A 27034-nucleotide genomic window follows, 5' to 3' on the forward strand; every position below is an offset into this window, starting at 1 on the left:
TTTCAAGGAACGGACTGCTTACAGTTCAGGGGTGGGGCGAGTCCTAAGTGCCCCCCCTCCTTCATGGCAATAGCCAACAGTCATGTTCCCTTTCTCCATCAGTACTAGAGGACAGTTGCTGGGGATTGTCCCCAGATTAGGAGATTAGAATGGAAAGAATGGAGAATGGAAGTTTTCTGACAGACATTTCTCCTGGTTGGGAACTAGAAGGAGAGTCCTGGGTCCGTGCTGAGGATGGCCTCCATCTTCCTTGTCTGAAACAGGAGCTATTCAGGGCTCCTGCCTCCTCTAGGGTCTTAACTTATATTATAATTGTAATATAATTATATATTACATAGCTGCAGAGAAGCAGGGAGTCATTGCAATCTGCCTGCGAGGACAATCCTAGAAGCATTTGGTTTGTCACTGCAGGGCAAAGGCTGATGGACCTGAAGATCACAATTCAAAGGTGTATTGGTGTGTGGAGTTGCCCCCCCACACACACAAACACACAAATCCTGTGCATGACTTCCAAACTATGATGCGATCAGAAGGCAGCGATTATTAGCCTAACTATGGTTGAGTCATCTCTACTTAATCAACTGCTTTGGCACACTCGAAATTAGATTGTGCGTTCTTGAAATAGGTTTTTTGGTCTGATCGGGGGGGGGGCGATAATAAGAAATCTGGAATTCTTTAAAAGGTGTGACAGAATAACAGAGTTGGAAGGGATTCTGGGAGGTCTTCTAGTCCAACCCCCTGCTCAAACAGGAAATCCTATCCCATTTTAGACAAACAGTTGTCTAGTCTCTTCTTGAAAAACATCCAGAGATGGAGCACCCACAGCGTAACCCCAAATATATAAGCATTGTCCACATAACGATGGTTGCTTCTACTTGTTGAGGAACCTGATCAATTGAAAACAAAAAAAAACATTGCAGTTCTGTTAAACCATAAGGCTTTGCTCTTCGGTTCCCAACCGATAGACAGAACAGGCCTTTCTTAAGCCGAGCATCTGTTCTTTCCCTTCTCGCCTCGTTTTCTTATTTTGATTCTACCTCCCCCATTTCTGCCAACTGGAAAGAAAAGTTTAGACATAAACCGCTGTCTGTTTATCTCTGGACGTCTCCGAAAAATAACTACAAGCCTAAAGCCTTGTTCTCTTTGGATGGGTGACTTCTCCTAGCAAATGTGAACTGACTGGCCGAAGAGTTTAAACTTTAAGGTGACCACCCAGGCTAAGAGCTACTGGGATCCATGAACCGGTTAATGAGTTCACGAGTTCAAAAAAAGTCAAGGAGACCTTGTAAAAGACACTGAAGCTACTTCCAACCTTGGTTAAACAGGTTTGGAGGTTTCAAAAAGATGGCAGCCTGTTTAACCAGAGGCAAGGTGGCACAGGAAACGTGCCCTGGCCGTCTCTTGGGAGGGAAGTCTCTCTCAAAGCCGTCTTTTGTCTCAACGATGTTTGCCCGTGCCCTAACCCATCCCCTTCGCCCTTCCTCACAATGGTAGTTTCTGCCCTGTGGTTTATTCAGACACCCTTGTCTCAATCATCCAGCTCAAGGTGCTTTTCCAAACTGAACTGTCTTGGCTTCTGCCTTGAAAAAACTCAATGACTCTCAGAGGGAGTACTAACGACCAGGTGACTGCAAAGAATATAAATCCTTCCATTCCCCACCGTTCAGTTAGAACTGAAGAAGCTTTTTGGATGAGAAGCAAAACGTCTTCAAGGGGGGGAAAAACAAAACAAGAAAGTCCAGTTACTTTTTGGAAAAGACACGCTTGGTTCAGACACCCTTAAAGACCAGATCTCTATCTGAAAAGTCAGTAGCCCTGCCACAGGAGACGTACACTGGCACCCAACGGCCGTCCTCTGCTCCGATTCCAACATTTCCTTGCCAAGTTCATCAAGTTGACTCTGATTGGTCCTCCCTTGCACAGATAATCCTGCTCTGCTCGTTTATTTATGTATGTATTTATTTATTTATTGCCCCCAATCAGAAAACCAAGCAATATTTTCAGGTAACCCATGTCCTTCCAAGAACCAAACGGTTCGCCTTTGACCACGGAAGACGGCAGGTTATCACTTTTTTTCCCCGTTTTTGAACACCCAATCCTTGTCTTAGCTTTCCTGAATGTCAGAATACAGAATAACAAAGTTGGAAGGGACCTTAGAGGTCTTCTATCCAACCCCCTGCTCAGGCAGGGGACCCTACACCATTTCAGACAAATGACTGTCCAATCTCTTCTTAAAAACCTCCAGTGTTGGAACACCCACTACTTCTGGAGGCAAGTTGTTCCACTGATAAATTGTTCTCACTTAGTGTCAGGTTGGTTCTCTCTTTGATTATTTTTCATCCGTTGCTTCTTGTCCTGCCTTCAGGGGCTTTGGAGAACAGGTTGTCCCCCTCCTCTTTGTGGCAGCCCCTTAGATATTGGAACACTGCTATCCTGTCTCCCGTAGTCCTTCTCTTCAATTCCTGCAAGTGTCCTTCCTATGTTTGAACCTCCAGCCCCCTAATAATCATCTTTGTTGCTCTTCTCTGCACTCTTTCTAGAGACTCAACAATTGAGACTCCAGTTGTCAGCTTCCTTCCTTCCTTCCTTCCTTCCTTCTTCCTTCCTTCCTTCCTTCCTTCCTTCCTTCCTTCCTTCCTTCCTTCCTTCCTTCCTTCCTTCCTTCCTTCCTTCCTTCCTTCCTTCCTTCCTTCCTTCCTTCCTTCCTGGTAGCATCTGTTCTGAGACTAGAACAAGGCAGGTCTAAGGAAGGGATTCCCACCACTGAGGGTGGTGATCTCCAGTTTGCAACCCTTCCTGGTGGATCTTCCATCCCACCTCGGTGTCCTACCTCTTTTGCCCACCAAGGTTCCATGATCCCAGCCCCCCTCTGCCTTTGCCTAATTGCCTTATGTTTTCCTCATTGGACAGAGCAGTTAATCCATCTCGGGCGGGATGGCTATATATCGAACAAATTTTTTGACTGTTTGGAGTTCCCACGGAAGCCAGGCCTCTAAGCAGATAAAACCTTGCACTCTTGGCTGGTGAGAAAACCAGCCGCTGAGCTTCTAGAGTTCATAGAAGAGCGTCCTTGAGTTGGATTTGCAGGTGGAAAAAAATAAGCATCAAATGTTTATTTTCCCACCACCACCACCACGTTCCTTGAAGGGCACAAGTTACGAGCTGATCGGTGCAAATCTTCGGCCCTTTTTCCACATCTCACAAACACTGGTTCCCAAAAACCGTCAGCCTGCACAGCTAAATTAGAATCTGCCAATGAGTTCCAAATCAATTGTAGTTTCTAATCGTAGATTTAGCGGCGCTGAACAACACACACACCCCTCCCCTTGCTGAAGGAGCCAGCTGTGTGTGTGTGTGTATGTTTGATGGGAGTTGGAATACAGCCTGACCCTCAGAGAGAAAGAAGCTGGGATGAGGGACAGAGGCAACAACACACCAGCTCCAAAGGGTTGCCAAAATTTGGGCAGAAACAGACTCGGTGGTTTCCGACGTTCGGAATTTCTTTTGAATGTAGCATCACTTCGCGTTTCTTCCTTTTTTTAAACACATTGTCTGCAGACAATGAAGTATATGTTTGCTGAAGATTGCCAGCAGAACTTTGGTGAAAACTGTCCTCTCCCCCCACTTCTCTCTGCTATCACCTCTTTGATTCCAAAAGATTTTTTTGTGTGTGTGTGTGGAAAAGCAGGGTGTAATCTTGTTGCTGCATAATTTCGTTGGGGTGGGGTGTGCTGGTGGTAAATTAGCCGAGTAATTCTTACGTACCCTTCCCGTTTGCTGATAGGTATGTTCTCTTCTGCTTGAGGGCTGTGCACCCCTGACTGTTGTACAATCAATGGTCTTCCAGGTTGGTTAAGAAGATTTGGGTGAACACATAGGGAGAGTTAGCAAACGTGGAGACACGGTTGTACTCATTTCAACTCTGCAAGAGAAGATTTGAAGCTCGGAGTTGAACGGAGGGGTCCTCGGTGCTCTCTGAGCTGGGTGGTTTTCTTGCAGACATTTCATGACCCAGCTAGGGAACATCCTCAGTGCAAACCCCACCCGCTTCTAGGACTGAAGATGTTCCCTAGCTGGGTCATGAAACGTCTGCAAGAAAACCACCCAGCTCAGAGAGCACCTTCACAATTTCAGCTCTTCTTCGCTGTCTTCAATTTGTTTGTTTTTGTGCCTTCGAGTCAATCTCGACTCCGGGAAAATGCCTGGAGGAAGTCCTGGCAGTTTTCTCGGCAAGATTTCAGAACTGACTTTTTTACTCTTGTCTCTAACTTCCCTGGGCTGAGAGAGAGTAACTGGCCCAAAGTCACCCAGTTGGCTTCGTGCCTAAGGCAGTCTAGAACTCACGGTCTCCTGGTTTTCTAGCCTGATGCCTTAACCACTGCCCTAAACTAGGTCTCCCTTGCAGCTCCCGACTGCAAGTTTACCCAGCTTTTTACGCTTCAGAAAAAGAGGCAGCCTTGTGATGTTCCCAGTTCAAATGCTGCCTTGAAGCTGAGTCTCCCAATGGAGAAAAAAAAAAGTAATTAATTGGGACCATGCTAATCCTCCCCATACCGTTTTCATGGTGAAAACGGCGTTGCATTTGTGCGATATTTGTGTCTTCCCTTTCGAAATTGCGGCGATAGTAGAATTCGTCCTTCCAGGACCGGATTTTTTTATTTTTATTTTTTTCAAAGGCAGTTTTGGGAAGCAAGGAATGTTTGAAATCCCAGAAACCCAACACAGAGGAAGGAAACTGATTCAATTTCTACTCCCCCCTCCCCCCCCGAAAAGCAATGACTTTGCCTAATGTGCTGTTGGCCGTGGTTAATTTTGGTTTTCATTCCCCTGGGCGACTCTCTTGGCGTGGCGTGAAAGATGAAGCTTCTTAGGTGAAACTTTGCCTCTTTGCTCATCCAGCCACAAAAGATGGACAACCAGGTTTTCTGCTGAAAGGAGATCAGGATTAAAATCTGCGGGGAGGTGTTTGTACTTGATTCAACGCTGAAGTTTATTTCCTATTGACCAAAGCAGGTTTTCTGCTGGCCTCAGAGCTGCGTTTGCAATGCGTACGTGACGGTTAATCGCTCCTAATTCCACTATGGAAAGAAAGTGCAATCAGGGTTGTGAGTTTTTTTAAAAAACTATTACCTGTGCTTTGGTTTTTCACACACATAAATGGGGAGAGGGAACATTTTTTTCTTCCAGTTTAAATTTAAAGGGGCATAGAATCTATACTACATTTCCTACATTTTCCACTTTGCCTCCCAACAAATGGTCTTATTCTCGAACCACCAAACCAGGGTTAACCTTCTCTGCCTGGCCCCTGTTCAGGTTAACGAATCTCCTCTCCTATCAGTGCTGGTCCAGGCTGGTTGGGGATGTTGGGAGTTGTAATCTAAGAGAGGGAGGGGCGGTTAAGAGATGAAGGGAGGCTGATCCGCCTTTCGTTCCTTCTTGAGCGGAAGTCCTGGAAAGGCTTCGCGGCCTTTGCCTGCCCGGTAGACCATCCACTGTTGCAAATTTAAAATAAAAATTAAAAACAGGACCTAGCGAAATGAACCACCTTTGCGAGAAAACGTGGCAAAGGTTTGCCTCTTGCCAAGAACACGGCCACAAATGTAGCGTTGACATTACACACTGATCTGCTACGGCTTTGCACGTCTGTTCTGTTTGTGCCATTTGACTTGGTGTCTAAATTTTTCCTTGTTTCCCTGTGGTATTCTGATGTCTCCAAAGGACTCCTTCTCCTCCTCTTTTCTTTCTCCTCTCCTTCTCCTCCTCCATCCCTCCTTCTCCCTTCCTCTTTCTCCATTCCTCCTCCATTTTTCCTTTTTCTCCTTCTTCCTCTCCTCCCTCCTCTCTTCCTCCTCCCTCTAAGCTGGTGATGGGAGAGTGGCTGTTTTCTGCAAGGGTGACTTGCTAATATTTACAAAACACTCCTATCGCCAGACAGAAGGCACTTTGAAGTTGATGTATGTACAAAACCGTTTTGTCGTGGACACTGGTTGCTTGTTTCTTCTGTCCTCTCTTTTTTTTTTTCTTTCCAAAGAGCGCCCTCGAGCATCGTCCGGCATGAGTTAGGTGTGACTGCCCTGTGCCCCCTCCCCAGGTGACAGATGGAGAAGGAAGACGGATTGGGCCACATCCGTTCCACCTTTATCCCCCCCACCTCCCTGTTCTTGCTTCCAAGCACGATGTGACTTCCACCTGGAATTTGGTGCTCTTATTTATGGGTGGGGCCTGGGGGAGGAATCCCGTGCGGATGGTCCAAGTGGTTTAGAGGGGACCAGCGATCCGTTGGCAGGAAGGAATGGGAGAATCCAGGTGACGTTTACGGCTTAAATCCACACCGCCTCTCCCTGTGACGCACACGAAACCCCGGCTGATTTCAGGATAATTTTAGAAAATGCAAGTTAAAAGTGGCTAGGAAGATCCTCCGTCAGCTGGGTCACAGTTGTATCAAAAGTTGGGAGGGGGGGGTTATTTTTGAAAAGGCAACTGGACTGATTTTTTTTATTTATTTTTTTTCAGGAAAAAGAAGATGTGTCACTTCCTATTCTGGAAGCTTGATCGGTTCTATTGGATGGTGTGGGAGATGGAAAGACGGTCATTGAGATTAGTTGGTGTGTGTGTCTGTGTGGTGGGGGGAAGTGATAGATTCTGATAGGATTGTGTATGTGTGGGGTGGTGAGAATGGAAAGACTGTGTTTCCTTGGCATTTAACTGCTCTTAGGTGACCCTGAGGTCACAGATAAAACCCCAAGTCTCTCTGCTAGATTTGTAGCTTGGGGGGGGGGTCTCCGGTGGTTGTAGCTTGGGGGGGGGTCTCCGGTGGTTTTTTTCTTGCAGGCATTTCATGATCCCGCTAGGTAACATCATCAGTGCAAACCCCAGCCCACCCTTCTAGCACTGATGACGTTACCTAGCTGGGTCATGAAACGTCTGCAAGAAAACCATCCAGCTCAGAGAACAGCCCGAAACCTCACCATTTCAACTCGTCTTTGCTGTCTTCAATTTTTTGTTTCTGTTTTTGTGCCTTTGAGTCAATGTTAACTCCTGGAAAACGCCTGGAGAAGAGGGAGGGAGGGAGGGAGGGAGAGAGAGAGAGAGAGTGAGAGAGAAGTAACCCTGAGGTTACAGATAAACCCCTCAAGTAACCACAACGGCTCTCAGAGAGCGTTACCAATCCTCTCCTCCCAATCCTTTCTGCTAGATTTGTAGCTTGGGGTTGAACCGTGGGGTCCCTGGTGATCTCTGAGCTTGGTGGTTTTCTTGGAGACGTCTCATGACCCAGCTAGGTAACATCATCAGTGCTAGACAGGAGTGGGGTCTGTTGAGTGGAGCAGGAGGAGGAAGAGGAGGAGGAGGACTGTGAGGTCCTTGGTGCTCTCTGGGCTGGGTGGTTCTCTTGCAGACGTTTCATCACCCAACTAGGTAACACCATCAGTGCTACAAGGGAGTGGGGTTTGCACTGATTAATTGCGCCCACCAATTAATCTCAGCTGTCGATAATTGTCCTTCCATCTCCCACACAACTGATGAAGCTTCTAGGATAGGAAGCAAAACGTCTTCTTTTTCCTCAAAAAAAAAAAAAGTCCAATTGCCTTTTCAAAGATATATTTTTAAAAACCCACATTTGATACAAGTTTAAGGGGGGGGGGTTGGAACGGCCTCTTCCCCGTGCCCTGCTCCACGGGTCGATCAGAGAATTAAGTCTCTTGAAATCTTTTTGGGTTTACAACTCCCTTTCTCGACGCCTCTGGGATCGTGGCTTTATTTCACACCTAACGTTTTTGCTGGATCGTGCCCCTTTTGACTGTTAACTCTAGTGGGATTTTGTATTTTTCAATGATTCTGTGCTGTCAGCCTGTGGCTTGCCCTCCTGTGAGTTTCAAAAGTGTAAATTATACCACCAAGTGTCTTAAACTTAATTGTATTTGCCATTGTTTTTTCAATGCTACAAGTAATAATTGTATTATTTCCCCTTTTTTTGTTCCTGTGTGTTTTCAAAGCTTGTTAAAACAGAGAGAGAGAGAGAGAGAGAGAGAGAGAGAGAGAGAGAGAGAGAATATCATACTTTGGATATAATGGCAAACATATTTGTTCTGAAAGTTCCATAGACCACAGCTGTAAAATCAACTGTTGGGTTTTTTTTTTCTCTTCTTCCTTGATATGTAATAAATATTTATGACATTTGATAATGCTATATTCATCATTGGTTTGTTCCCCTGGATATGTTCTGGCTTCTCCCTGGACTTCTGAATATCGAACAGGGGAGGAAAAATACACCCTTTGCCTTTTGTGAACACCCACACCCACACGTCCTGATCCCTCTTTCCTAGAGCCACATTTGATCATTTATCCTCACCATCTGAATTTCCGGGGCAACTTAAGGTGGTCAGAAGGAAGCTCTAGATCAAATTCATGGCCCCACTGGATGCGAACAAACCACATCCATATGTCAAAGAGTTCAATTGGCTGTTTTATTGCTTTGATTGCACCTAGATAACACTAAATGAGGTTCAACAGCATTCAAAGGAGTCACACTTCGCCGTCTTGTGCCTACGTAGGGATTCCAGGCTAGTTTCCTGCTTGACGCCTCCCCCTGGCTTGGAGACTCTTTCTCTGACATCCACATTGCTTAAATGGATTTTAGTTTACGACCAACCCAGGCAGGAGACCTTAAAAACCTCTAGGGATGGGAGCACCCACGTTTTCTGAAGGCAAGCTGTTGCACTGGTCGATTGTCCTCACTGTCAGGAAGTTTCTCCTTAATTCCAGGTTGTTTCTCTCTCTTGATCAGTTTCCAACCACTGTTTCTTGTCCTGCCTTCTGGTGCTTTGGAGAATAATTCTATTCCCTTTCTACCTTCTTTCCTTGAAGCTATCGAATAGAGTTTTCCCTTCTCCCAATCCTGCTTGTTCTATTTCTTTACCAAACGGTCTAGGGACGGTTTTATTTAGGTAACGAACGCTACACCACCCTCCTCTCTGTTGCCAGCTCCATATAAGTAGAAACACTCAGTTACTGTAGTGTTTTAACAGTCATTTATTGAAGCAACCTTCAAAAGCAGCATCCTCGTTTCAAATGTCAAAAGGCAAAAGAAACATTTACATTAGGAAATCTGAGCACCCCGGGCCTGCAGATCAGAAAACATAGCACCCTTTTTATTAGTAATCCTCCTGGCCCTTCCTACCGGGAGGAAGAAGCCGAAACTGGAACAGGCCAAGCTCCGGAGATAAACGGAAAGAACGGAAGGTTTTTGACCTCGCCAACCAATGTCTTCAAACCACCAATTGAATGAAATCCGCGACGAGGGGGAAAAAATAAAATCTTGCGTGCAAAAGTTCTTAACGCGGACTGCGGAAATATGTCTCTATCTCTTCTAGGCTTTTTCCTTTAGTTTCAGGGACACAGAAAAGGGTGAAGACCACATTGAGCAAGCAGGTGGACGAGAACAGCCAAAAAGTCCCATGAGGAGTTAGGAGGACCTAGAGGAGAAAGAATAAAGTTGGGTTAATGTTGGGGTGAGGCCTGGAATTCAGGGAAGGGCTTAGCCGGAGCTGCACCACCTGGCACAACAGGGATAATGCTCGGCTGATTTTATTAATCATATTTAGACAGCCGTCCACCTTGTGAGAAATGACAACGGGTGGCGCACCACAGTTGGAGAAAGTTCATAGAAGATGGTCATCTAAAAAAAAAAAGGACCTTCAGGCACCACAATGGGTGTCTTTCCACACCACATTCCAGAGACGTATTGTTCTTAGGCACCTGCGCCTTTGAAAAAAAAAAAAAGTGTGCTGTGTGTTTGTGTCTTGAGACAAAGAAGAGAGGAGCTACATTTTGGAGCATGGATAACACCCACCTCTAGACCTAGAGACTGCAGTCCTGAATCACAAGGAGATGCCACAATGAGGACATGGTGCCGGATCATTTTACTTACTATTGTGCCTTTATTATTTTTATCAATAACTTTCCAGGGGGGGGGGGGGCTGGAATTGGCTGAGCCTTTACAAAGCCTCTCCATCTTTCTCTCGGCGCTCCTTTCCCCAAATAGATCAAAACCATCATGAGACATCCCAAGATCAAAGCCCAGACAGATCAAGCAAAGGACCTTCTCCCCAGCCAATGACGTTTGTCCCTCTTCTCCTGCAGAAGCCAGCTGGACTTCCGTGGCTTATGCTGAGGTCACCTTTGCTTACCGTGAGGTCGTGGAACTCCTTGGTGACCAGGAAAGCCATGAGCCAATTGGTGAGGACGCAGGCCCCGCTGGCTATTGCCCGGGCTCTCAGAGGGAAGATTTCAGACATCACCAGCCAGGGGATGGGGCCCCAGCCCAAGGCAAAACCTGTGGGTGGCAGAACAGCAAAAGGAGACGGCGTTTGTCCTGGATTAAATCAGGCAACGGAAACAGATTGCCCTCCTTCGCAATGGATGTGAGGATGGGTGCAGCCTGGGGCTGGAGGAACATCTGAGGTCGTCATGAAGACTCCAAACCTATCAAGCTTACTCCACTGAGGATGTAGCAGACGCCTCCAGAATTCCAGAGGGACCTTCTGCTCTCAAGATCACAACTAAGACTGTGGCCATCTCTGCCAATTGGCTCAAGTAAGCGCCTTGCCAAGTCCACCGCCCACTTTGTTTTGCTCTCTGTGGACCTGTCCTCTCCACACCTCTTTCCAGGAGGAGTTGCAGACTCAAGCAGCCAAGTCAGTAGGGGCTAAAATGGATGTGGAAGGATCTTGGTGAACCTGGTGTGAAAATCTGCAGCTTGATGATTTCACTGTACAGGCCATGTGTTTATTTAGACTTAAAGAACATGGACTGCAACAGTGGAAGAGGAAGGTTGACGTGGGAAAAAGGGGCCCATCAAGACAAGGGAAGCCCCACAGGTTAGCAGATCGCTTCTTCCCAATACATCCATCAACCTATTTTCCAAAGCACCAGAAAGCAGGACAACAAGCAACGGATGGAAACTAACCAAGGAGAGAAGCAACCTGGAACTAAGGAGAAATGTCCTGACAGTGAGAACAATGAATCAGTGGAAGAGCTTTTCTCCAGAAATTGTGGGTGCTCCATCACTGGAAGTTCTTAAGAAGAAATTGGACAACCATTTGTCTGAAATGTTATACGGTTTCCTGTCTCAGCAGGGGGTTGGACTAGATGATCTTCAAGCTCCCTTCCAATTCTGCTATTCCCTTACAGTTCAGAAATCGTTAACAGCCGAGAATCTAAAGCTTCTGAAAATCTTCCAGGATCAACCCCCTCCCCAATAATTCTAGATGATGGGAATCCACCTTTTTTTTCTAGAGCCAGCACTTCTGCAAGACCCTCACTCACCCATAATGAAGAAGCTCATGCTCAGCACTGCTAACCAGGCCAGGGGGTGTCCTTCCTCCACAAGGGGGGTGTCCAGGGGGCTCTTCGGCAACTGGAGATGGGAAGAATTGCTGGGGCTGGGGCCGGTGATTCTGAAATAGATCCCAAACACTGTTGCGCTGGCAGCCATGATCACTCCTGGGGAGGAGAGAGGGAGAGACAAGAGCATTCGGAATGTTAACTCTTAATTTTTTGGGAGGAAAACTCCAAACTTGCCTGAACTTGGGAAAGAGAGCTGGTCTTTCCATCATCCTACCTGAGATGATGAGAAGAATTTTTCGCCCGGTTTTATCCATAACGAGAGCTGCCATTGCTGTGAAGAAGACTTGGATAGAGCCAACAATGACGGTAGCGGCACTACTGTTCTGGAAGACACACAAGGAACATGGAAGCTTTTTTTGACCCGTTAGGAAAAGGACAGGTGGTCCTCGACTTGCAACTTAATGACGCATGTCGGAAGAAGAGTTACAGAGAAAAAAGGAAGGACAGTGTTCCAATATCTCAGGGGCGGCCCCAAAGAAGAGGGAGTCAAGCTATTCTCCAAAGCACCTGAAGGCAGGACAAGGAGCAACGGATGGAAACTAACCAAGGAGAGAAGCAACCTGGAACTAAGGAGAAATTTCCTGACAGTGAAGACAATTAATCAATGTTGCCTCCGGAAGTTGTGGGTGCTCCATCACTTTTGGAAGAAAAGACTGGAGAGTCACTTGTCTGAAATGGTATAGTGTCTCCTACTTGAGCAGGGGGTCGGACTAGAAGACCTCTGAAGGTCCCTTCCAGATTCTATTCTACTCTATCCATTTCATATTCTATTCTATTCTATTCTATTCTATTCTATTCTATTCTATTCTATTCTATTCTATTCTATCCCATATTATTCTATTCTATTCTATTCTGTTCTACTCTACTCAATTCTATTCCATATTCTGTTCTGTTCTATTCCATGTTCTATTCTATTCTATTCTATTCTATTCTATTCTATTCTATTCTAATTCTACTCTACTCTACTCTACTCTACTCTATTCTGATTGACTACCTGTGTGATTGATTTGGTCAATACAATCAAGGGGTGTAGTTCCACCGCCCTCAAATAAAAATCTAGCGGATCCGGGAGATCCGCTGGGGGTAGATCAGGAGAAACCACCAACCTCCTCACCTTAAAGTTGGCGTCTTCAAAGATGGTTTCTGCATAAAACATCAAGGCGTTGATCCCGGACGCTTGCTGGAAGAACATCATCGCCACTCCAATCAGGAACGGCTTGTAAATGGCAGGATTCTTGAACTCAGCAAGGCTCATTTCTTGCTACAAAGGGAAATGCAGACTTACAGCAATTCATTTAGTGACCGTTCAAATTTACAATGGCACAGAAGGAAGAGACTTAGGACTGTTTTTCACACTTAAGACCCTCGCAGCCTCCCCACGGTTACGATTTACATTCCGACGCTGGACAACCGACTCACATTTATGACGGTCGCAGCATTGTGTGTGCGTGTGTGTGTGTGTGAGACGTGATCCCCTTTGGCGCCCTTTTGACAAGCAAAGTCCAGGGGGGAAAGTTGGATTCACTTAACGACGGTGTTACCCATTTAAGCACCGCAGCGATTCAATTAACAACTGCATCAAGGAAGGTCATCCAACGGGACAAAATTCACTTAACAACAGAAATTTCGGACTCAATCGTGCTCGTAAGTCGAGGACTATCTGTATTTTACCTTTTGCTTGGTTTAAACTTCCTTTTTGTTTTTTTGTTTATTTGTTGTGTGCCACCTAGAGTAGCCCCATAGCGAGACAGGCAGCAAATAAATTTAATCAACAACAACAAAACAACGGTTGTTGTTATTATTATTATTATTTCGGAGAGCGTGTCCAGAGCTGGCGTCTCAACCCATTTAGGGGAAGGGCTGCAGTTAAGGGAGGCTTCAACAAAGAGGCAACCCCTTTCACCTGTTCGCCGGCGTTGGCTTCGATCTCCCGGCATTCCCACTCGTGATCCACCAGTGGGCCCCGCAGGAATTGCAAAGCCGCGATGGCTTCTGGCTGCCGATTCTGGCGTAGCAGGAAGCGAGGAGTTTCGGGCATGAAACACATGAGGACCAGCAGGAAACAGGGAGGGATACAGCACAGCACCGCCAGCCAGCGCCATGCCAGAGCCGTGCCTGGGGGACAGGAGGAGGACAGCTGTTCTCAGGGCTTGGAAGGGAGGGAGTCGGGGAACAGAACAGCCGCTGTTTGATCCCACGGCTTGGATCTGGTCCTTTGCTTTCTGAGAACACAGAAAGACGCTGGTGGAGATGCTACCGGGGTCCTTCTCCGAGGTGGCACACATCCCAAGGGTGATGCCCAAAGCTCTCTTTTAAAAACGTGTCTTTATCTAGGCTGGCTTCTTCTCCCTGCCCTGTTGTTCATCCGTTATATTCTGAGTTAAGATTTAGCCCTGCTTGCTTTGGGTTTTCAGGATGAGAATTACATAACAAGATGTCTTATTATCCATTATTTTTTCTTCAATCTCCTTTCTTCCTCCCTTCCTCATCTCTCTCTCCTTCGTTCCTTCCTACCTCCCTCTCTCATCTTTTTTTTCTTTTCTTCTCTTTTTCTGCTTCATTACTTCTCTTCCCCACAATTACTTCCTACCCTTTTTTCTTTTTCTTTCTTTTTTTCTGTCTCTTTCTTTCTCTTTTCTTTTCCATCCTTCCTTCCTCCCTTCCTTATCTCTCTTTCATTCCTTCTTTCCTTCCTTCCTCTTCTTTTTTTCTTTTTCTCCTTCATTACTTCTCTTCCCCACAATTACATCCTACCCTTCTTTCTTTCTTTCTTTCTTTCTTTCTTTCTTTCTTTCTTTCTTTCTTTCTTTCTTTCTTTCCTTCCTTCCTTCCTTCCTTCCTTCTTTTTCTCTCTCTCTGTATCTTTCTTTTTTTTCTTTCTTTGTCTTTTCCTCTGTCTCTGTCTCTGTCTCTCTCTTCTTTTCCATCCTTCCTTCCTACCTCCCTCCATCACTGTTCTTTTCTTCTTCACAATTCCTTCCGGGGAACATGGGACAAAACCCCTCCCTCCAGCCGAGTCCGGATTTAACAATGTCTCTTAAGCCAGACCAGGACCTGCTAGATAAGCTCCCAGGATGCCTGTCACTACCATCAGCTGAACGCACGAGCCAAGGACTCCTCGGATCTTGGAGTGAGACGTTTCGGAGATATAGATCTAAGACATAAGCCAGAAAGGTTAAATTAAAAACAGAAGCTGTAATGGAGAAGACCGGGCAAGTCGTAGAATCTTACCATCACCGTCATCTGCCAATTAAAACTGGTAGTTCTCCTCTTTTCCCATCTTGCCATAATGAGAAGGAGTTCAAAGACAGGGATTGATTGACTTTAATTCCACATGATGTAGCTTAGGTTAATTTGAGAATTCATGCATCCCATGCAGGTGGATACAGAAATTATTTCTGCTTGCTTACACCCTCTCAGCAGCTACTGCTGACTTAGCGGTAGGAAATTTCTCTTATCCTCTGCGGAATCACACTGGGAAAAGATTGACACGTTTCCTCCCTTACCGGAACTACCAAAGATGTGACGCCACTGGCCACGCCACACAGCAGCCGTCCCAGATAAAGCATCCAGATGTTTTGGGCCGCGATGATGATCAAGAAACCAAACACATATGGGAGTGTGCAGAGCATCAGGCTAAGTTTCCGGCCAATTTTGTCCACCACGTATCCTCCAAGGGTCCCGCCGGCTGCAGCCCCCAGCGTGACCACAGACTGCAGAAAGAAGGGAAGAAAAAGCCATGTGAGAAAAGCAGGGGAATGAAATTCAGAGGTGGCTAGTCCTCTCTGAGGTTGGTTGTTTTCTTGAGCACTTCATTACACAAACTAGGCGACATCATCAGTGCTAGAAGAGAGAGAGAAAACCCCATTCCTTTCAAACACTGATGATGTTACCTAGTTGGGTCATGAAACATCTGCAAGAAAATCACCAAGCTCAGAGAGCATCAAGGATCCCACAGTCATTGTTCTCCTCCTCCTCCCACAAACCCCACTCCCTTCTAGCACTGATGATGTTACCTAGTTGGGTCATGAAACATCTGCAAGAAAACCACCCAGCTCAGAGAGCATCAAGGACCCCTCATTTCAACCCTGAGCTACAAATAATCTCCGTTATTGGTATTCAAAATTCAACTGTAGCATTTGTCTGAATGTCTTCTAGGCAAATGCTACAGTTTCACTATAAAGCCTTCAGTAGCAGCTTTGTTTCATTTATCTAAGGTCTGGTGATGCTCAGAAAGGTGGCACGTAAGCCGCAAGGATGATAACGACAATCCCAAAATATCTGGAACGCCACTTAAACAATCATTGGCATCGACAAAATCACCATCGGTCAATTGCAAAAGGCAGCTTTATTTGGAACAGCTTACAACCTGTGCCAATAGTTTTAATGCCAACAAACCACAATGTCTGCCTCTCCCAGGTCCTTGGGAAATTACAGTAATTGCCATCTCCAGTGGCTGATTGGTCCACAAGATCTCGTGGCAACTCACCCCAAACCATGATGCTTGTGTGTCATCTAGTCTTAATTCTGGGTTGTTGCTTCGCTTCAGACTAGGGATAGCTGGCGAGCTGTACCCCAGGACGAAGCCAAAACTTAACGGACCTAAGACAGCGGCAAAAGTAGCCAAGTAGAGATTGCGGTTTTGGACTTTGCTGTAAGAGAAGCAAGGATGAGACAAATCGGCGATAAATTATCAGTTTAGGGGCAGCCTCATTTCAGAAACAAAAATACATACACACCTCAAATAAATCTCCAGCTGAGAGGGTCTTCCAGCAGCATGCAGTTCTGTCTCTGGGTTAGGATCCAAAAGGGGTCTGTATTCCTCGGAAGTCATTCTCTTTGGCTGGGCCCCAAAGAAGATGCTTAATGATAGGACAACTTGGCCTTAAGCCCCATGAAAATATAAGGGGAAAGAAAACAAGAGAAAAAGCACAATAAGCAGAAAGATGAAAATCATATGACTTCAAACCACTAGCTTCCTCAATTATAAACTGCAGACTCAGTAGTTAAAGGGAGGCAAAATCTGCAGTGATCCATTTTAATTTTCCACCAGACAAAGAGGCACAACCTCCCTCCGTTCTTTGCTTTGCTCAAAACAGGGATATTTGCAGTGGGTTTATATCTGGAATGGCCAAATAATTCTCTTCCCTGATCTCTTTCTTGCTCCTCTGTCTGAGCAACCAGGAAAGCAAGAATGAAATAAAGAGGAAATTATGTCCCCAAGGATGACAACAGCCGGAAGAAATCTCTCTATTAAAAAAAAATCCCCCAGAGCTTCAGGATTTAGAGGTACACGCAGCAAATTCATGTCTTCACATGACACAACCTCAGGTTAGCCTTGTCCAGTCTGACACCCCGCTCCTCCATCCAAACAATGGATTTCCTTTTCAACCATCACACCAAACTGGCTCTCTAAACCGGCTTGAAACTGACTAGACCTTACTCATTTCACACCTAAGGCTTTTGCCCACCCATTCACCTCTAGCCCAGACCAGTTTTTCTAATGTTGGGGAAAAAAGCCATCTCATCTATATCTAAGCTAAAGTCATTTGAGGGAGACAGCTTTTCACTGTAATGTCTGACATGGGTGCCAAGAGGTTGCCGTTCTGTAGCCCCCCCGGTTTTTCTGCTCAGAGAGCTTCAGAGAAGGTGGGCTATAGAGACCCTTCTGGAAAAAATACATTAATCTTGGAAAGAAGGCGTTGATCTCCTCCGTCCCCTTTTTCTCCTCCTTCTGGGGATCAGCTGCCACACCCCAGGCGTCCGAGAGGGAGGGGATGCTGGGCGTTGTAAACCCAGGCAATGGCTAGCTTTTCCACTTGTAACACCCTCCCTTCCCCAGCCTCTGCCAGGGACCTGAATTCCCCAGCCAGCTGGGCTGAAAAGTGAATTGCCAGGCTGATGCTTGCAGAGGGCGCCAGGTTGGGGAAGGACCCAGGCAGGGAGCTGGGCAAAGCAGCCATTTCCACCCCTTCGGCAAAGCCGCTTCCAAAGGGGCAAGTTTAATTTCCCAAGCGGGGTGAGCCTGACCCGGAAAGCCTACTCACCTCCTTTCCTCCCCGCCTTTCTAATTCCGGCCCCCGCGAGCAGCGCTTCCCCGCCGACCCCAAACAATGCAATGCTAGTTTGCAAGGTGGAACCAAAGACCCTCGCGGTCCGGTTTCCGAGCGGGGCCGGAAAGCGACGGACCGGAAGTGTGTCGATGCTAAAGCGAAAGCGGCATCCGGTCCTCTCTCTCTCTCTCTCTCTCTCTCTCTCTCTCGCTCGCTCGCTCTCTGGAAGAAAAGCGGGCTTATCGGCCTCGATTCGAAGGGAGATAAACAAGAAGCTTCGCCATTTTCAATTTATTTATTCCTTTTTTTTTTCCCCTCCCGGAGTCCGGCTTCTCCGGACGAAATTCCACTACTACCAAGGCCGAGGCGGAAAGGACGCTCTGCCCGACTTGATGCCCCGCCTCGCTAGAGAAGCGGGCGGCGTCGCGCGGAGATGACGTCGGTGCTCCGGCGCCGGAAGCTCCCGGGCCAAAAGCTCTATTGGAATCCGGTGGCGGTAGGTTCGACCCCCCCCCCCAAGTGAAGCGGCGGGCGGGAGGGAGGGAGCGAAGCGGAGAGGAAGGGGGAGGAGGTCAAGCCTGGGCTGGCGCTCAGGTTGCTATGGAGACACCCTGCAGCCAGGGGGCGGGGCCAGGAAGGTGGGAAGGAGGGAGGGGCGGGGACAGATTTTCAGTGGGTGGGTGGGCGAGGGGGGCCACTGGTGGGGCAGGGCGGTAATGGGACGGGGTGCTATTTCTTGCCCCCCCCTCCCTCTTCCTCCAGGCCTGAGGAAAGCAATGCCTGCTCAGCCCCAGCTTGGCCCTTTGCAAGCCAAAAGGGGTGGGTGGGCATCAGAGGTGGTGAGAGGTCGGGGCTGAAGTCAGAAATACCATTTAAACTCCAAAATACAGAGTGACAGAGGGAGGGAGGGAGGAAAGAAGGTAGGTAGGTAGGTAGGTAGGTAGGTAGGTAGGTAGGTAGGTAGGAAGGAAGGAAGGAAGGAAGGAAGGAAGGAAGGAGGGAGCCTTGTGGGTCTCTGAGGTGCACACAGTGGCCTTGGTTACTAACATGAGTCTTGTTCTTTGAACAGGAGAAATGGATACAGAGGAAGGTCAGCCCCTGCTGGGTTCCAAGGAGCAGAAGAAGAATTGGCAGGAACCTACTGGGCATCATCCCATCACAGACAACTATCTAAGGTAGATGTAACCTCTTTCCTAAGCTGTTCAAAGGCTAGGAGTAAAAACTGCAAGCAGGCAAGGCAGAGGAGAAGATTTTTCCATTTTACCGGTCCTCTTTAATCCTCTTTGAGTTGTTTGAGCATCAAACGGCCAAACCAGTTGTTCCTTTTCCAACTGGGCCTTTGGCCATCTGCAAGGTTGTCTGGGACACGACACATCCTCTTCGCAACCTGTTTTCCTGGTTACCTTCTGGGAGGCGAGGGCTTTGTGGTATCCAAAGCGGAACATCTGGATTCAGCCACAGTTTTGTTCCGTACAATATTAACCTTGTGAACTCTTAAGCTTCTTCCTTCGGTTATGTATTCAAGATGGACAGTGATTAATTTGTATACGTATTTATATGTAAGGGGAGGGAAGGAATATGCATGTGTTGTATGTAGCATGTTTATATGTGTGTTATGTATGTGTACGCTTTTGAGAGCAGGCGACAGAATTTCATTTATAACGTGTGACAATGTGCCCACAGTAAAAAAAATAAATAAATGACAATAAAGGTCATCTCTCTCTCTTGTTTAAGTCTTCACTGGGACTGGTCCTATTACAGGGAATCCTCGAATTATGACCACGCTTGTGCCCCAAAATTTCCCTTCCTAAGTGAGACGTCCGTTTAGTGAGTTTTGCCCCATTTTACACCCTTTCTAGCCCACAGTTGTTGAGGGAATCACTGCAGTTGTTAAGTTAGCAACACAGCTGTTAAACAAATCGGGGTTCCCCCGTTGACTTTGCTTGTCAGAAGCTCGCAAAAAGGGGACCGCGTGAAACCCCCCCCCAAAGACACTGCGACCGTCATAAATATGAACCCAGTGTCTGAATTTTGATCACATGAACACAGGGATGTTGCGAGTGTGAAAAACGGTCCTAAGTCTCTTTTTTTCAGTGCCCTTGTAAGTCTGGACGGTCACTAAATGAATGGCTATAAGTTGACGACCTGTATCAGCACAGGGTTGAAATATTATGCGGGCTGTGGGCTGCGGGTGTCTAATGCCCTGTTTTGATGTACCGCAGGTAAATGTTTCCCTTACCTTATGGAGAGGAAGGACTTCGAAGCATGGCTTGAAAACCTCTCCGCCACGTTCCTCTCTCTGACGGACTTGCAGAGAAATGAGGCGTTGGATGACCTGATCTCCCTGAGCGGGGCCGCTCAGCTCAGGCACCTCTCCAACAGCCTGGAGACCCTCCTCAAGCGGGATTTCCTGAAACTGCTCCCACTGGAGCTGAGCTTCTACTTGTTGAAATGGCTGGACCCTCGGACCTTACTCACGTGTTGCCTCGTCTCTAAGCAATGGAACAAGGTCATAAGTGCCTGTCTGGAGGTCTGGCAGGCGGCCTGCAGGAACCTGGGCTGGCAGATCGACGACTCCGTTCAGGATGCCCTGCTCTGGAAGAAGTCCTACTTGAAGGCTGTTTTGCGGATGAAGCAGCTGCAGGACCACGAAGCTTTCGAGACCTCCTCCTTGATCGGACACAGTGCCAGGGTGTATGCGCTGTATTATAAAGATGGACTCCTTTGTACAGGTAGGGCAGTCCTGAACGTAAACAGCTGCTGGGAGAGTGGTGGAAGCACACGGGTTGCCATGTGCGGTCAAACACTGTCAACGCTGCTAATATTGAATATTTTTGTTTTGACAATATATGCAGAACTGTCTGGTATTTTTAGAGTTAAATCAGGTGACAGCAAAAGGGGAGGAGAATATAAGGAAAGGGGGGGGGGAAACGGAAGTAAATCTTTGCCCTCCAAGTTAATTGGAAGATGTGAATCCTGACCCCAAAATAGGGGAGGGGAAATACCTGGAATGTTATGTGCAAAGGAAGGGAATTTCAGATCTTAGCATTCCACCATGCCGTGCTGACATCTCTGTAACGCTAATAAAGGCTTTTTAGGTTAAAAAAAATGCCTGAAAGTTCTTTGAAGTGTTTCATTAATCAGACACATGACACACTGGGCCTCAAAACCAATCGCATCCCTGGGGCAAGAAAGCTAAATTAAGCCCTACGGACAAAACCGTCAGGACGTTGGTCCTCCCAGTTCGCCGTGCCTCAGGTCAGCCATCCTCTCAACCCGCTGGCTCCCCGGTGACTAAAGTTACCTTCTTTTCTTCTCTTTGGGTGGTAGGTTCAGACGACCTATCGGCCAAGTTGTGGGACGTGAGCACGGGGCAGTGCATCTACGGCATCCAGACCCACACGTGTGCGGCAGTAAAGTTTGACGAGCAGAAGCTGGTCACCGGCTCTTTCGATAACACGGTAGCCTGCTGGGAGTGGAGCTCAGGAGCCAAGACGCAGCATTTCCGAGGCCACACGGGGGCAGGTACGTCGGGGTTTTGAGGAGGGTGTCATGTCACGTGGAGCTGCTTCCTCCGTTTAGCCATCCTTCCGCCTCCCAACTTGCAGACTGCTTAGGACAAAAATACCGATAGGGGGAAATGTTTATAGCTCAGGATTGAGATGATGGGTCCTTGACCTGGGTTGTATGTGTGTGTGTGTGTGTAGCTATTTCATCACCAAACTAAATAACATCATCAATGCTAGAAGGGTGTTGGGGTTTGCAGAGTTTAGGAGGAGCAGGAGGAGGACCGCGGGGGTCTTTGTTGCTCTCTGAGCTTGGTGGTTTCCTTGCAGACGTTTCATGACCCAACTAGGTAACACCATCAGATTAGAAAGTGTAGTGTGCAGAATGGAGGAGGACTGTGGGGGTCCTTGGTGCTCTCTGAGCTTGGTGGTTTCCTTGCAGAGGTTTCATGACCCATCTAGGTAACACCATCAGTATTAGAAAGGAGTGTGGTGTGCAGAATGGAGGAGGACTGTGGGGGGGTCCTTGGTGCTCTCTGAGCTTGGTTGTCTTCTTGCAGACGTTTCATTACCAAACGAGGTCACGTCATTGGTGCTAATAGGCATAGCCCAAATGACATGTAAAATGATGATGTGATCTAGTTTGGAAATGAAATGTCTGCCAAAAAAAATACCCAGCTCAGAGAGCACCAAGACCCCTCCTACTGGTATGTTCCTGCCACTCTTCAAATTTCTCTTCCGATTCTGCCTCTTGAAGAGTCTTTGGCACAATCCGTTCTCATCCACAGCTCTCTGGTTACAACTTCCCTCACCCCTGAAACCATGCTTGCTAATATACTGTAGGAACAAATATTTTGCATTGCAAAATTAGTTTGCTCACGTGAGAATCGCTGACAGTTTTTGCCTCTCACGAATGGACTCCAGTCTAAAGAAGCTTAGACCTAATTTTGCTCATCTGACAGTATCAAAAGTTTGCTTGGGCTGTAGTAGAGTTATACACACGGCACTGTCCCTTGTATCATACAGTTCTCTTTTCTCTTTCTCTAGTTTTCAGCGTGGATTACAACGATGAGCTGGATATCCTGGTCAGTGGCTCAGCGGATTTCACTGTGAAAGTGTGGGCCTTATCGACAAGCGTCTGCCTCAACACGTTGACTGGACACACAGAGTGGGTCACAAAGGTGAGTAGCTCAGATGTTCTCCTTTCCCCAAGCCAACCTCTTGGGTTACTTAACGTCTTCTCAAATCAACGTAGGAAAGGCTTCAGCTGTGTATCTTAGAGCCGTTTTGTTGACGCTCCAGATCAGAGTGCTCCAAACTCAACAATTTAAAGATTTGTGGACTTCAGCTCCCAGTATTCCCCAGCCAGCATGGGGATGTCAACTGTCCAGTTGGCGAATCCAGAAAAAAGAACTCCTGGGACATTATTTTATTAAGAGTATACAACTTTATTCAATATACCACGTTGGCATCGAAGAATCAAAAGCAGCTCTGGGTTTCCCGCACAAAAGTAAGCGTTAATTCCCCAGGCTACCCCCAGTCCAAAACGTCCACCAATCACTTCTGTTATGGGAAACAATCAGCCACGCCGGGACATCTGCCCGTTGTTTCCTTGAGATGACAGCACTGTCTCACGGAAGCCGACAGATGTTTGAATGCCATTCTCCCACCCCTGCATTCCAGCACCCCCCTCAGTGTTAGTTGACTAATAATTCACATAACAGTGCAGATATTGCTCCACCAAAGGATAATCTGGCTCACGAAACTTGATTCGAACGCACCGGAACAAATCTTAACATGTTAGGTTGGCTTGTCTCATGGGCCTGCCTGCAGCCTTTCTGAAATCCACTTTTTTTTCCCCGGCAGGTGGTCTTACAAGAGAGTAAAGTCAAATCCCTCATGCACAGCCCTGGCGATTACATTCTTTTAAGTGCGGATAAGTATGAAATCAAGGTACGTCCAGCTTTTGATTTACGAAGCGTTGGCATTGGGGGAACGAGGCGGCTGGTGTCTGAGGACTAGAGAGGGGCCAGGTAGTTCTCGATTTAACGACCACAATGGAGCCCAAACTTTCTGTGGCTAAGCGAGACATTTGTTGAGTGAATGCTGTCCCATGTGACAACCAGGTGAATCACTGCCGTTGTTAAGTTAGTGACCCGGTTGTTAAGTGACTTTGCTTGTCAGGTCGCAAAAAGAGATCACACGATCCTGGGACACTGCGACCGTCATAAGTATGAACTGGTTGCCAACATCTGAATCTCGATCTCATGACCCTGGGGATGCTATTGTGAAAAACGGTCCTAAGTCCCTTTTTTTAGTGCCGTTGTATTGTCAAGCAGTCACTAAACGGAACTGTTATAAGCCGAGGACTACCGGTACTCGAGAATTTGATAGATTTGCCCTGTAAGAATTTTCTTTGGGAAGAGATGATTTGAAGTCAGAAAAAGCAAAATGGCTGCAGCTTGGCGAAAAGAAGGGTGAGGATAGGTTAGAAGGAAGATTCTGAGGTCCCAAGGTGAGTGCCAAGTACCTTAATCCTTTAAACAAAGAAAAACCCGGAAAAGAACATTTGTTCTTTTGTTTGGTGACTGTTTCTCAATCTGTTGTCACCTCAAGGTGATGCTGAGTTTACAATGGATTCTTAAGAAATTTCAGGTTTGAGAGCGGACAGTAGTTCTCTTAATTTTTTCTTTTTTTTTTTCCTTTTTCCTCTTGTTTTCTTTTAAGATAGGAGAAATGTAAAAATGGGATGGCTTGTATGAGAAAAAAGATTTAAATATTTAAGTGTAACTAATTTTGAGACAATCTTAACCAATAAGAATGTTTTGCATACTGTGGGGAAAACACATTTAAATAAGAACGTAAGCAGTTCTTGTTTAAATAAAGGACAATGAAATATCAACATTTCTCTCACCTTTCTGCAAATAATAACCACATCAGCATAAAGCTGTTATGACAAGGCAATCAAGACGATCAGTGAAAAGAAGCTTTGTGCTGATGTGGTTACTATTTGCAGAAAAGAAAAATGTTTATATTTCATTGTCATTTATTTAAACAAGAACTGTATTAATTTAAGGTTGGCTAAAGAGAATATGATTGGAAGAAGAGGCAATCAAATGAAGTTCTTACATGGACTATAGAATTATAGAAATTAATCGTTATGGATCGTTTTTTAAACACTAGCCCAGACAACACAATGTTTACCAACTATTAAGGTGTAGGTTAAAAACCAATTAAACATATTTTTTAAAAAAATAAATAAAAGGGAGAAGGAAAAAAGAGGTTGCCCTTGGCTGTGAGATGTTTTGTAGCCTAGAAAAGGAGATTGGACATTTGGGAAGGGAAATAATTATTTCAGTTTAGGTTGGGGGCTCGCGTTAGGCTGGGGCATTTTTTAAAAAGTCTATTTGCTAAAGGGAGGTTGTGGGTATTTGGGAAAGGAGTTCCAGGCCCAGAGATGGCAGGAGACAGTCAGGAGCTGAACTTCTAGGTTGCTACAATTTCCTGGTTTTCAAATCCCCCCCCTTTTTTTTTTCTTTTCTTTTGCAGATCTGGCCAATCGGAAGAGAGATCAACTGCAAATGTTTGAAGACCCTGACAGTTTCCGAAGACCGCAGCATCTCTTTGCAGCCTCGGCTTCACTTCGACGGGAAGTACATTGTGTGCAGTTCAGCGATCGGATTGTACCAGTGGGACTTCGCCAGCTACGATATCCTCAGGTAGCCATTCTGAATTTTAAAAAAAAAAACCTATGGAAAAGAGAACCTCGTTGCTAGATGCTCCTTTTGCCCAGAATGCACTGGGGAAGGCCTTGCAGATGCCCCAAAGAAGAAGCTGAGCTGAGCTGAGCTAGTTTCTTTCTGGATCAGTAGCTTTTGTAATATCACCGTGGAAAATATTCCTTGGAGATCCTAAGATGCTTCTGATACTTGCCGTATTCCTCCTGGAGTGTTCTAAACTGTGGGGTCCTTGGTGGTCTCTAAGCTTGGTTGTTTTCTTGCAAACATTTCATTACCCAGCTAGGTAACATCATCAGGGCTAGAAGGCAGAGGGGTTTGTGGAGAGGATGAGGAAGAGGATTGTGGGGTCCTTGGTGGTCTCTAAGCTTAGTAGTTTTCTTGCAGACATTTCATTACCCAACTAGGTAACATCATCAGGCTAGAAGTCAGTGGGGTTTGTGGAGTGGGGGAGGAGGGCTGTGGGGTCCTTGATGCTCTCTGAGCTTGATGGTTTTCTTGCAGACATTTCATTACCCAACCAGGTAACATCATCAGGGTTAGAAGACAGTGGAGTTTGTTCCTTTTATATGCTATTCAGTTTCTCTGAACGTAGCTAAGTTTGTGACACTGTCTCTAAAATTCGGCAGGCCTTAGTCACCCACTGATGATTTTACCATCAGTTGTAATATATTACCATGTCCTGTTCTGTTCAGTTCTGCTTTATTTTATTTAATGTGTTATTTTGTGTGTGTGTGTATGCTAGTCTGACTCTAATAAAGATTGATTGAGTGTTCTTGGTAGTTTCTTGATTAGGCTTACTGCTAGGTGTAAGTAAATGAAAAATTAGACTTTTGTTCTGTTTTCTTTTGGCGTAGGTCTGACACCAATTCTTCTTCCCCATCGTTACACTGCTCCTTTTTTTTTTTTAACCCCTTTTACCCCTTTCTCATATCCTCCCTGCTGCTCCTTCACTAGGCACCCATCCCTCTTTCCCCGTGCCAATCCCTTTGTCTGGACATTCCCAAGACTTTCCTCAATTCAGCCAGCATCAGACCGCTGAATTTCGTTCTGAGCCCGTCATGCTCCCGGCTGGGGAGAAACAGAAAAATTTCCGACCTCCCATTATCAAGTCACAGGGTCTCTTCTCTCCCCTCCCCCCACCCCCCAAATGAGTTATCTCTTATATTTCCATCTGATTTTTCTCCCTTTCTTGCAGGGTTATCAAACCACCCGAATTTGCAAACCTGTCCTTGCTGGGCTTTGGTGACATTTTCGCCCTCCTGTTTGATAACCATTACCTGTACATCATGGATCTGAGGACAGAAAAGTTGATCAGCCGTTGGCCGCTGCCGGAATACCGGAAGTCGAAGAGGGGCTCAAGCTTCTTGGCCGGAGAAATGGCTTGGCTGGATGGCTTGGACGGTCAAAACGATCTGGGCTTGGTATTTGCCACCAGCATGCCCGACCACAGTATCCATCTGGTTTTGTGGAAGGAACATGGCTGAACTCAGCCAACGGACTCTGGGACACGTGGCTTTTTATATACATAAATATAAAAAGATATATATATATATATATATATAAAATAAAAAGAGAACGGAGACTGCCAGCAGCGAATCCAAGGGACAATGCTTTGCATGAACCAAAGTTAACACGAGGTTTCCATCCTGCAACGCACAATAGTTTTTACCATTTTTTTTTCAACACCAGTTTTGAGAGGAGGGGGGCGGGGAAGACAAACCCAGCCCCCCCCCCACACACACATAGGAGCCTGTTCAATTTCTTTCTTTTTCTCAATGAAGGTTTCCCAGCATCTTGACTGTTTCCAACATTGGCTTATATATGTTAAAAATATATATATATGGATATATTTGAACATGTATATATATATACATGTTCAAATATATATATATATATATTCGTATTCAAATATATCCCGTTTGAGCCTATTTTGTGACTGGTTTGGGGTTTCTTGCAAGTTGGCAGGGGGAAAAAAAACAACAACAGTTCAAGACAATGGAAATAGATCTCTTTCTAACCACTCTCTCCCTGCTTGGAGGAAAAAAAGGAAATTAATCAAATTTGCTTGCTTGTTTGTTTGTTGTTTGTTTTTGGGTTTTCTTTTTTAAAAAAACCTCTTGATTCACCACCATTCTGTAAGATTTGAATACAGCTAGTCCTTGACGCGCAGCCACAGCTGAGCCCAACAGTTCTGTTGCTAAACTAGACAGTTGTTAAGTACGTTTTGTCCCATTTTGGCTACCTTTCTGGCCACCATTGTTAAGCTGAGTTAGTAAGCCAGTTGTGAAGTGAATCTGGCTTCCCCATTGACTTTGCTTGTTGTAAGGTT

The 27034-nt window shown here is 46.2% G+C and overlaps 2 protein-coding genes across 6 annotated transcripts; one reads left to right on the forward strand and one right to left on the reverse strand.

Annotated features, from left to right (window-relative positions):
* Positions 1-9012: 9012 nt before the first annotated feature.
* On the reverse strand, positions 9013-17584 carry SLC2A8 (solute carrier family 2 member 8). Of its 4 annotated transcripts, none has more exons than XM_039327083.1 (11): positions 17454-17584; positions 16146-16290; positions 15896-16058; positions 14913-15119; positions 14461-14560; positions 13310-13521; positions 12521-12667; positions 11621-11729; positions 11326-11502; positions 10188-10333; positions 9013-9473 (listed from the first exon to the last, which is right to left on the reverse strand). In XM_039327083.1, exons 2-11 carry the CDS (start codon positions 16238-16240, stop codon positions 9333-9335), a joined length of 1497 nt encoding a protein of 498 aa, XP_039183017.1. In that variant the 5' UTR covers positions 16241-16290; positions 17454-17584; the 3' UTR covers positions 9013-9332. The 4 variants fall into 4 exon arrangements, with proteins under 4 accessions (XP_039183017.1, XP_039183019.1, XP_039183018.1 ...); XM_039327085.1 differs by lacking the exon at positions 17454-17584 and adding an exon at positions 17263-17443; XM_039327084.1 differs by lacking the exon at positions 17454-17584 and adding an exon at positions 17088-17443.
* A 232-nt stretch (positions 17585-17816) lies between these two features.
* FBXW2 (F-box and WD repeat domain containing 2) lies at positions 17817-26765 on the forward strand. 2 transcript variants are annotated; one of them, XM_039327087.1, is made up of 8 exons: positions 17817-17955; positions 18529-18634; positions 19682-20191; positions 20790-20984; positions 22013-22146; positions 22832-22918; positions 24515-24684; positions 25901-26765. In XM_039327087.1, the coding sequence occupies exons 3-8, from the start codon at positions 19702-19704 to the stop codon at positions 26187-26189; spliced, it is 1365 nt and encodes a 454-aa protein (XP_039183021.1). In that variant the 5' UTR covers positions 17817-17955; positions 18529-18634; positions 19682-19701; the 3' UTR covers positions 26190-26765. The 2 variants fall into 2 exon arrangements, with proteins under 2 accessions (XP_039183021.1, XP_039183022.1); XM_039327088.1 differs by lacking the exon at positions 17817-17955 and adding an exon at positions 18034-18053.
* Positions 26766-27034: the final 269 nt, after the last annotated feature.

This window comes from Crotalus tigris, unplaced genomic scaffold (genome assembly GCF_016545835.1).
Source record: "Crotalus tigris isolate CLP2741 ecotype Arizona unplaced genomic scaffold, ASM1654583v1 scf7180000024350.909852, whole genome shotgun sequence".
NCBI lineage: Eukaryota > Metazoa > Chordata > Lepidosauria > Squamata > Viperidae > Crotalus > Crotalus tigris.